At 42.9% G+C, this 12,079-nt stretch overlaps 1 protein-coding gene across 4 annotated transcripts in view; it reads right to left on the reverse strand.

The window, feature by feature from the left end:
* Window positions 1-12,079, reverse strand: part of LOC121893940 (plexin-A1-like) — a 191,984-nt gene that overhangs the window by 85,656 nt on the left and 94,249 nt on the right. For all 4 annotated transcript variants that reach the window (XM_042406145.1, XM_042406142.1, XM_042406143.1 and 1 more), the window contains exon 5: window positions 917-1,017. In XM_042406145.1, the coding sequence (XP_042262079.1) occupies window positions 917-1,017 (101 nt within the window). The remainder of the gene's footprint in view (window positions 1-916; window positions 1,018-12,079) is intronic.

Below are 12,079 nucleotides of genomic sequence, written 5' to 3' on the forward strand. Positions count from 1 at the left end.
AAATTTGGTTTAACATCCTGTCACCTTTCAATAACATGTAACTGTTCTCACACTCTCCTGTGTGCACACACACACACACGCCCTCCAGTCAAAGGGAGAAAATTGAGAGATTACATACAGACACAGTGTTATATCACTACAGCGATAGCAGGAGTGATTAGATTTATTTTCTAAACATTACCACAAATCTCAACCATCACTGTTGCATACCTAACCTTAAAAAGTCATCTTAAAGCAAACACAAGACACAGCACAAGTATGCTAAAATCTGTTGCCAAGTGTTAAGTATTAAAAAGTACACATGTAGCAAACCAAACTCCTTACATACACACACACACACACACACAAACAATCTGAATACCTCTAAGATAAATGGGGTGTCTGTGATGCAGGCTGCCAAGCCGTGTTGTTATTTATGTGCTATTAACAGTTTTAGCCAGTTGACAAGCTAACACAGGACAAATGCATCACTCCGCTCTTCAGTTCTTAAAGTTAAGATTTCTTCTATGAATCATAATTATGTGACTTATTAATAGGTGTTAGAAGCATTTTACCAATGTTATTAAATGTTGTTAAAAATAGTTTCTGAGGTCAACACAGGCCACGCTCCAGTAACAGCTGGCTGCATCAGTCATCCTTCCACTCTGCTGTGTGCAGAGTTAAGGTGCTACAATTTGGACTCTACAGTACATGTGTCCGTTAAATTATTTTCTATGGGCAGACTTTAAAACGCAGGACTTTGTGTTTGTGTGTTACTATTCAGGTGCGGTCTTCTTCTCCATCTTTAACAAAGTGTTCTTCTTCTGATATACTTCCTTCATCATTTTCTGATATACTGTGCACTGCAATGGGCTGCATGTGAAGCATACCAGGGTGAAAGTGTGTTAAAGTGTGCGTGACTGTGTGTGGTACTTACACATTGTGGAGGACACACCATCCACAGTGAGGGTCTTTGGAGCCCAAACACTCCCCACAAGTAGTGTACTGCTCGCAGCTCTCCACTGGAACTCTCACCACCTATAGGGAGAAAGCGAGAGGAATAGGAAGAGAGAGAGGGGGGGTGGGGGGGGGGAGGGAGGGAGGTGAGAAATAATTAGTATCCTCATTGTAATCAAACTTGTGAAATGAGAGGTGTATTCAGCTGGATGGAGATGAGCAATTGACAGCTTATCAAACTGATTCAATTTCAAACTTGTGCTCAGCAAACAGTCGCAGTGTGTGTGTGTGTGTGTGTGTGTGTGTGTGTGTGTGTGTGTGTGTGTGTGTGTGTGTGTGTGTGTACATTCCCCTGAGAGAAAGAGAGCTATCCTGTGAGAAGTTTGTTTCTTTGTGCATGTGTGTGTTCTGGTGAGCGATTTTGGTCCAGCGGTGTGTGACAGCCTCCAGTGAAGCGTGTACTGGAGAGGACTTGCAATGCATGCTGGGACACCTGACAGGTGGCCCTGGCAACGGTGTGTGATTGACAGGTGACCTCAAAAACCAATGGGAGGCAGAGGAGCAGAAGGACAGGACAGACCCTAGTGTGTGTGTGTGTGTGTGTGTGTGTACATGTATGTATGAGACAGCCAAAGTGTGAATTCAAGTGTCTGAACAGAGCCTGTGCAACAAGGCCACTGTGTGAAAGGCGTCTGTGTGAAAAGACTGTGTGTGTGTGTGTGTGTCAGTCATTCACAGACACACTGGATGTACGAGCTTTGTGATAGGCTACAGATGTTGCCTAAGAAACAAGATCAAGTGTTCAAGTTAGCCCTCCACTTCAGTTAAAGGTGATGACAGATGGTTCACAACATGGCCCCAACGGGTCTGAAAGCGTGTGTGTATTTCAAGATATTCACAAGAGATTGAGTGTGTTTAAGTGTGTGACAGACAGATTGCTAGCATATGCGCAGAATGCTAGTGAGCTACAAAGTAGGCACGTGTGTTAGCGTGTCTGTGTGTGCACATGTGCTGAAAGTGTCAGCACCGCGTTCAACTTTTCTTCACCATTGGGCCGCAAGCTGATGAGTCGCTTGATCCCTGTTTCATGGTGTGTGTGTGTGTGTGTGTGCATGTATCAAGTTGCCACTGCAGGCTACTTTTAAATCATGCAGCAGAGAGTGAGCCGGCTGATCAGTAAGTAACAGCATTTAACAACCTTACCCTTGGGTAACACTATTATAGCGTGGACACACACAACTTTTACTATGAGAACCCCTTCCAAGTGGTATGCATGGACTTAAATGGTGGCGGGCCAAGTGGAGACTGACTTTTAGTCAGTAGGGATGAGAGGAGGGCGACAGGGAGATGTATGGAGGGATAAGAGAAAAGAAAACATATGGAAGAGAGAAAGCAGAGGCCCGCAGTAAGAGATAAAGCTGGTTAGCTGCAGGATGGAAACTGGGCGGACAAAGGAACGCAGCGCTGAAATATTAAACTGGGGCCAAGATTCCTCCGTGAGCTTTAAGTACAACACAGATATGATACAGATATGACATGATGGAACTCATTTATGCTCTGAAATGCTTTGTATCAGACTGGCTTCCAGGCTTTTTGAAGGAACAATATTGCACTGGCAGAAGGCAGACAGACAAAAACACTTGACACTATGAGCCGCTAATCCCCCTTTTCTTTCTTTTCTCTTTTACCTCCTTTCTCCGCTATACATTTAGCTGTTTCCATTACTCTCCAGGTTCCTTGCGCTTGTTTATCTGCCCCCTGATTTACCGCAATCTTGTCTGAGATTGAGAGTCATCCTTCCCCGAGCATCTCATTCATTCATTCAACAGAATTCATTCTACAGACTGAAACACGCTGTTACCCCTCAGCTCTTAAGTCGATACAGACTTCAGTACAGTAGCTTTCAAGCTGGCTAGCTGCCCAGAGCCAGAGAGACAGATGAAATGATGCAAACGAGCAACGGTAGGGACCGGAGGAGAAGAGAGGGAGGTGGTCATCTACTGGAAGTGCTTGGGGGGATGGATGAATTGAGGCAAAGTGAGGTGTAATGGAAGACACACACAGGGCGAATTGGCGAGGACATTGTGCTGAGTAGATGGGATATGGTGGCAGACGGCTGCTATGTGTCATTGTCAGAACGAATGTGAGTCTCGTTTTCATTTGAAAGGAGAGCCAAAAGAAGGATGAAACAAGGGATTGGTGTGTCTTAGAAAATAAAAGGGTGACGGAGGGGGGGGAAAGGAGTGTGAATGAATAAGCAGATAATGGATGGATGGATGAGGAAAAAAGCAGCTATAATTGAGGATATGTGATTGGACACCTCGGGAGGAAAAAAAAAAATTCATCACAGGATGTCTTTCATATAGTTTATGATTTAACAAAGAGGAGAAAATGGAGTGAAGGCGCGAGAATGGGCTGTTCCTTGTATCACCGCGGACGCCAACCGATTCCCCCTCTCTTCTTCATAAATCATTATGACTGTGATTAAGGACAATGGTCCACATAAATCATACTAACACTACGGGTCCTTGGTGAGCTAGCATAACCTTATCACTGCCCTGTGTAATGATAGATATGGCCTATTGCTCACAATTGTTCCTGTACTAGTAGTAGTGAAGGCACTATGAGCTCTATTTAGTAGGAGTGGCAGAAAACTGTTGATGTGGTTGGGGGGGGGGCTATGATGGTTGTTTTTCCCAGTGGGAATATAAAATGCTTTACTGGAGCTGGGAATGTACTTGTATAACTGCATGTAGATCCAAAAAATGTGTGTCTGCATGTGTTGGGAATCGAGCCTACCCACAGACACACATACACACATGCTCGCTCGCTCGCTGTCTTCCTCTTTCTGTCTCTCTCGATGGCTCTTTTAATGAAAGCCAATTCCCGACAGCGCGCCACATTACTCCTTTAAATGACCTTATAAACCAAGCCCGCCATCTCCTCTCTCTTGCCATCTCCTTATTTACAATAGCATCCACCGCTGTAACTCAATTCTCCTTCCTCACTCCGGCTTCCTCGCTTGTCAACCCTCTACCCTGACCATATCGCAATGCCATGACATCTCCTTTCTGCTATAAACTTTCCACCTTTCCTCTCCAATCTGTTTTTACAGAGCGCCATCACCTGCCTTTAAACGTCCGGCTAACAGGCTTTGCGACGGTCACCCCCAAAACCCAGAGGACCTGTAAAGCTTTCAGTGCAGCTTTTCATTGGTTGTTAAATCTAAACACATAAAAGGATCGGCCTTGTTGCGGCTTCTTTTTTTAACATTCAAACACAGGGAGAGTCTATAGCAGAGGACAAGAAGAGGGGGTGTAGCGAAGATGTCTACCAGAAGAGAGCCCTCTTCTCTGGGTTACACTGACTGGGAGCCAAGTGGAAGAAATCACAGTTTATTTTCAGTTATTTTTAGATATCTGCTTAAAGTAATGTCTGTGTCTCCCTGAACAACTTACCACTGAACCTCTTTTGCTTAACATTTAACCTCAAACAGCTCTAGTCCTGCAGCTCAGGGACCTACAGTACTTAAATTTGGTTATACTGGACAGCTCCCAAAGGTCAAAGTGTAGGATGTCAATTTAAGGAAAGAGCAGATATACATTTAGGAAAACTGTATGTATTTGGAAAAAATGTCACATATACAGCTGCCAGAAAAAATCTCATAAACTTGTGGCTCTTTTATTGCTTTTTTCCTTTCAGCCAAAACTTTCTCTTTAATCTTAACTAGCAGTGGCTAAGAAGAAAAGAAATTTGGAGAAAGATTCCAATTTAAACAAAACATTTTATATGTAATACATTTTCCTTGCTACGGTTTTTCTTATTGAACAGTGAAGCAGCAGAAATCAAGTGTAGGAGGATGAGGACAATGAGGAGAGGTTATCCCCTGTCATCACTCCTCCACTGCCTCCTCACTGTAAACTCACATTAGCCACACCTGCGTTATTTCAATAATAAGTCAATCATCTTCTCATGGTTTAGTCTGTGCTAGCAGTGAACAGCTATGTGCATGTGTATATATATATATATATATATATATATATATATATATATATATATATAAAAAATAAAAATCAATACCTACCTACATTGCCAATAAATGCTCCGGGACAAGTAAGGCAGAGAGAAATAGACATAAAAACAGATAAAAGTGGACCCTGTTTGATAGCGTGCAACTGTAGCTACAAAATATGTTGTGGCTGTCATTACTGTGCAGTGACTGTAACTCATGTTGTCACCTTCTGCTTTGGCATCAGCATCACTGTGTCACGCCTTCAATGGATCATTAGAAGTGGGAGTGCTAGCTGCTCCTGGTAGCTTTTCCAGCTATCCCTCAGGCGTAGCGCAGATACACAGCTCTCAACAGGGCGTCCGTGTAAGCGAGTTAGTTCTTCCAGTGCTGGAATACCTGCTCAGGGGGGCCGTATGTGTGGAGGGGGTTGGATTGTATCAAAGGCCGGGGTTAGCATGTGTGCATTGACTGGATTGTAAGGGGCTTAGGAGATCAATGGCTGGCTAGGAGCTCGATGTGTTGACTGGTTGGAGATAAGCGGTAAGGCAAACAGGACTAGCAGAACTTGGCGCTGCAAAGGAAGGCGAGGCGCTGAAGGATGGCTAAAGAAAGGGAAGATGGGTAAAGGTTGTGTAGCGGGAGAGATGAAAAAAGTGAGAAACAGCAATCACGTTATTGTGTTCCCTCGAAAAAATCATCTGCTGTCACATTCGGTTTGCTGAATGATGGCCAAATACTAAATCGGTGTTACACTGCAGAGATGTTATTGACAGATCTGGCCATTATGGTCGACTCAAATTGTTCACTGCAGACCTGTTTTAGTGAATTAGGTCTTTATGTGTCACAGTGGAAGAAAATAGTGCCTACTGTGATAGCTGCAATCTCTCGTTTTCTCTCTTAAAACTCACTCCTGCCAGTATTTTTTCAGCCCACTGCCCTTTCCTGCCCTCCTTCGCTATCTTTATCTCTCTCACATTGTGTTTTGTCTTCTGTTTCTCCCTCTCGATTGGCTCTCCTTCACTTTCGCCTCCTTAATTTATCTTTTTATCCTCTATCTCCTGCGCTGGGCTCAGTTGTTCATCCGCGCCACTGTTTTTCCTCCTCTGAAATACTGTTTTGATCTCCTCTTCTATACACCATCCCGATGAAAACAAGAGGCAGATCAAACAACTTATTTATTTGTCATTTGTGTGTGCACATAGCCCACGTTCAAGGCCAATAAAGATGACAACTCAAATTCACGTCTCCTAGGAAACTGCTGTGAGGCAACATATACACGGTACACACACACACACAGGGTGCCCACAAAAAGACTGTGCTGCAGCTGTATTAATACTTTCTCAATGTATGAGTCTGTGTAAGCGTCTTCAAACGAGAGGCACTTTCAAATAAAATTGTAGTAAAACTTTCGATAAGCGTTCAACAAATCTCTGAAAAAGAGAGCCATGGACATGAAAATGGCTCCAGAAGCGAACAACATAAGAGGCATCTGTGTGTCTGTGATAGAGTTGAATAATGATGATAATCATTGTTGTTGAGCTGGAGTTTTAGCTTCCAGTCTTGGTTTTTACCTTTGAAGACATTTTTTTTTTTCCAACAACAACAACAACAGAAAAAAAAGATAAGAAGATAAGGCTTTATCTTTGAGGGGAGGTAAAGTATGTCTTAAATAAGTGGAACAGTAAATCAACAGTTAGGAGTGGCTACACAAAAAAAAACCCAAAGAGAAAAGTGTGAGTGAGTAAAAAAAAGTAAGACAAACAAAAGTTTTGAAGAAAAAAAAAAAAAAAAAAAAAAAAGTGGAAACTCATCACTCTTCATCACCATCCTCCTCACATGGACATTCCCATTAACTTCCAAAAAAGAGCTAATCTCACACTACAGGTCAATACACTCTCTCATTCTTTGTGTACCTATTTCTCCATAATACTCCAAATGTGAGAGAGAGCCTGACAGAGAGCGAGAGAGAAAAAAACGAAGTGGAATGAGAGGAGCACTAGAGGAAAACTGAGACAGAGACAAAGGATGAGACGGAGATTGAAAAACCGCAGAAAATAAGGAATTGGAACAAAGAGACTGTAGAGAGAGAGAGAGAGAGAGAGAGAGAGAGAGAAAGAGGTAAATGTGACCGGCTAAGGTAGACAGGCCTAGAGGTCTTCTAATTAAGTGAGGATGGGAGAGGCCGGCTGCCTGGTAAATGACTCTGTCACTTTAGTAAATGGACTTGGTGAGGAGTGAGGAGCCACACAGCTGGCATTTTCATTAGCACTGCCAAGCGACCCACCACCATATACACAGACAGAGAAGCAGAGGCCCTGTTCACACCTGGTATTAACATGCGTCTTGGGTGAGCCGATCACAAGTGGACAGTTCTAAGTACGTCGGTTCACACCTGGCATTAGAATGTGTCTCCATATGCGTCTCGAGTGACCACTTGTGATGGGATCTCACTTCCCCCGCTCTATATGCAAATATACGCATACATCATGTCCGTTTGCGAAGACCAAATGCATTGTTTTTAACCGGCGGGAGGCAGAAATGCATTTCCCATACCTAGTCTGCTGGAAATTAAAAGAAGAAGAAGTGTGCAAAGGCCTTGGCGCGCGGACAAAATCAAAACTCTTCAGACCAAATGGAAATCAGACAGCATGTTTTGTATGTAATCCCTCCATAAAAATCCATTTTGCCTGTTGTTGTGGCTTCTTCTTGTTGTTTTGCGCTTTAATATGACACCGTTGGCACACAGATATATGTATTTCCACTTACACATAAGATGTCAGTTGAGTAGGTGGTCCTTCAGTGTGGTCCAGGACACATTCACATACACACTGCTAAAAGAATGTGGCCATATGCAACCCAGTCCCCCTCTAAATGTGGTCTGAGTGATCGGATCTCAATGCGTCCTCCTCAATATGTACTTAGAGCAGTCCACTTGTGATCGGATCATCCAAGATGCATGTTAATGCCAGGTGTGAACTGGGCCAGGGATGAGGAGGAGGAGGAGGAAAAAGAGTGGACAAATGTTGCTTTTCTGTAATTGCTCTCAGAGGAGTTGCCGTGTGAAAGTAGCCCTGGGTGAATTGATTAATCGTCAACAATTTAGATGACTTGATGACTCATTTATCAAGCTGCACATGGAAAACCTGTGCCCACTCCAGCTTATTATGTGATGTTTTACATCACTGTAAATTGAATACCTTTGGGTTTTGGACTGTTGGTCGGACAAAACAAAGCGATTTAAAGAAATCACCTTGGGCTCTGAGTACTTGTGAAATTAAAAGAAAACAGTCATTAGTTGCAGCCCTAGTTATTATATGTTCTAATGTCTTTCCAACTGTATTCTATTGGTATCGTGTGATTTCTTTTTGTAATTTCTGACAGTGAACACTCGAAGAAAATTTGATATTCCGCTTTCCCACTCAGCTTTTCCCCCCCAGTTGATACTTCATAACTAGGTCTGATGAGGCTTGCTGTGCGTGAAAGTTGAAAAGAAATTTGACTCAAATTCAAAACAATTCCCTGCGCTGTCATGCATGAGCGACACTTCATTGTTCTCATCACTGCGGCTTGTGGTTAAGGCACGCGACTGAATATAGTGATGTGCCACTCTGAGCGGATCCGCGGGACCATGCCAGCTTTTGATTGGCCTCATTCCATGACAATCAGTCTGAGCCACATCTTTCCGCCCCAATCACTGCCAAGCAACAGGAGGACCGATTGTACGGCCGATTGATAGTGATTGAGAAGAAAGAGAGAGGAGGGGGAGACGGAGGGAGAGAGAAACCATTAACCTCCCTACCCATCTCAACCTCTTTTCTAACCCTATCAGTCTGCTATATCACGCCATCCTTTGGGAAAAGACGGCGGAGTAAAACAGAGAGAGATGAGAGAAAGACAGAGCTATCTAGTGACAGCTAGACTTCCATTAGGACCGATAGCATCACGTACAAGACAAGTGTATGAGCACACTTCTCTGATGGGGCACGCACACACTCAATCAAGCGCACACATTTTAAAAAAAAAAACCAGGAAAAACCACAAGAGATAAAGATACAACAGGAAGGAGGAATGTGAGAGGAAAGGCAGGAAACACAATTAAGAGAAAGAGAGAAAAGACAGAAAAGTGTCTGAAATATTAGAAGACATGGAAATCATCCCTCTCTGGTTAATTACAGCATCTTGGTCAATCTCCTCACATATGTGCCACTGTTAGAGGGAATTAACATTGTTTCTCTCTATTTTCCCTCCTTTCTCTTCTTTAATCATGTCACAGAAAAGAGGAAACCCCATTAATTGGTAGAGAGGAAGAGGAGAGTCAGATAGAGCAAGAGAATGTGGGATTCTTACTACCAGATGTCACGTTGTTAGTCATGTATTAACGGGGAGGGGATACTCGCGCTCTTTTTCATTATTCCGTTATATACTTGACAGATTTTTGTATTTTACTGGAATCACACTGCTTCTTTATTCCAATTTTTCAAAACATTTTGAGATCATCATAATTGTTTGCCTTTAAATGTGCAATATGTTAATAAATAACTGGAACAATATTGGATTGGTAGAGATAAAACTTCTTAGTTGCCGCTCACGAAAATGCACTGAATGTTTTCACACATTTCGGCATCTCCTCCTTCTTCTCCACACTCATTTTTTCGTCTCATTCAGCTCCCCGATTTGACTCTGGTTTTACAACAATGTATTAAGAGTACCCAACTGACAGTACAGACATTTGTCCTTACAAAAAAAAGGACAAGAGGTCTAAGAATGTCGACGTCTGCATATATGTGAGGGTGTATCAGTGTATGATTCACAGTATTGTGTGTGTGTGTGTGTGCTCGGTCCTGTGCTGACGAAGGTGCTATAATGGTTTGAACTCTTGTAATTGAGTGCCACATACCTACATGGCGACACCCCCACCTGCACCAGCAACCCTCCCTTCTAGTCACTGTACTCCCGTCTTCGCCTCGCTGCACCAGGTCTATTAACATTTACATAACAATGACCACCTCCTTGCTCAAAGTCTGTGAGTGAGTGTGAGTGTGTGTGTGTGTGTGTGTGTGTGTGTGTCTAGGCATGTATGAGTGACTGGTGTGCAAACGTATATATGTACGCATGTGTGTGTAGTATAGCACACACGAGTATTCATTCACGCCTTACACTGCCAAGCCAGTGACTGGAAAAGAGAAAACTGGAGGTTTGATACTTAGCGGGCTCGGTTCATGAATAAATCAGAGGAAAATAAATAATTTTTTAAAAACCGAGAGAAAAAGTTCCCCCCTCCCTTAAATCGATTTAAGCGTTTGAACAAATCTGATTTGCTGCGCGCCACACGTACACCCTGAATGATAAAACACAGTGTCAGCCTGATGTTTAACTGCTGCATTTGGTGCTTGTTAACTTCCTAAGTTCCTCAGTTGGCCAGAGTTTGATAAATTGCGGAAAATGAATCTTTGAGCTACTTAGAACTGACTGATTAGCTGTATCTAGTTCACTAAATGTCAGTCTTGATTGATACAACCAGCTGCTTATTATGTGTGTTGATGTCAGTCTGTGCTAATGTGTTTGCTAACGAGATTGGCAGCGAACCAGTAATATATGAATGTAAACAGACGACACACACACACACACACACAGGATTGATGGCTGACGAAACCCTCTGGGTAAGATATTACTTGAGGCCCTGTTGAGTGGGCCAATAACACAATACAGACCATTGTTTGCTATTGTAGAGACTCAAACCAACAGTTTGTGAATGGCACAAGCACTTATTTTGTGTGTGTTTGTGTGTGTGCGCATGTGTGTATGCACGCATGTGCATGATTACAGATTCCTTGGAGGGATGAGAGTCTTGGTGAAATGTGGAGGGGGAAATCTCTTTCAGATGCTGAATGAAAATTCAGACAATGGCGTTAGCCCACACACACACACACACACACACACACACACACACACACACACTCTCACAGAAGTGTATGTTCAAATGCTGAGTGTGTGTGCAAGTACAGTTTTCTACAAAGACATGCAGATGTAGTTGAATCAATGCATGAGCACACGAACCAGCACTGGTACAAAATGTGATTGAGATATACATGCTTTTATGTGCACACACACACACACACACACACACACACACACACACACACACTCTATAACACTATGCAGCCTTCTTGACACTTGAACAAAGGTTGTCTCATGCATACACAGAATACATCATTTCCCACCACTGTATCAAGCCTTCCAAGTCCTTCTCGTCTGTTTCTAGGACGCTCACGCAGTCCCTCTTCCCAAAGCGGAGGAGATGAATATTCATGCTTTCAGCAATTAGCCAGCACCACGCTCCGCACCGCTATCATATGCATGGGTGCCAACAAAGACACAAGGATGTGTGTGTGTCCGTGTGTGTATGACACTAAGGCTGAGTACAAGAATGGCAGCTGTGGCATCAAATTCAGTCGGAGCTTTCTACCTTTTTGGCTAGATAACAGAAGAGGAAATGATTTGATGATGGAAAGTCTTGACTGAGCCAAGACACCATGAGGTGATGATTTCCCACAGTGCCAGTTTTTGTACTGACGAGAGATGCTTCAAAAAGTTAAAGTTGGGTGAAATTGTTCTAAGTGCGGCTTTTCACATTTGTGTGAAAAGGAAACAACTTGCGCTGACAAATGACATTTAACTCAGTTGGGTAATCTGAAAGTAAATATTTCCCGTTTCCACCAACAATAACACAGTTTTGAAATATTAATAGGGCAATGTGTGTGTGTGTGTGTGTGTGTGTGTGTGTGTGTGTGTGTGTGTGTGTGTGTATAGCCTGGTAGTGAGTGAACAGACCTTTATCAATAAGATTTTGTCAGCTGGTGCAGACCGTCACATGTTTTCTCACACACACAGTCAAACATGATTAAATGTTCACATGTGATAAACACAAACAGCACGCACACAATAACAGACAATATATATAACATGAACTGAACCAGTCCAAAATAAACTGATTTAAATTTCCTGTAATAACATACTGTCTCATCAAACACACACACACACACACACACAGCAGGCCGTCCTCTCCTGCTGTCATATCCTCCATTGATAATAATGACAGTGATGAATATAGCTGGAACGGAGCGAATCATA

The sequence above is a fragment of the Thunnus maccoyii genome, chromosome 3 (assembly GCF_910596095.1).
Source record: "Thunnus maccoyii chromosome 3, fThuMac1.1, whole genome shotgun sequence".
Taxonomy (NCBI): Eukaryota; Metazoa; Chordata; class Actinopteri; order Scombriformes; family Scombridae; genus Thunnus; species Thunnus maccoyii.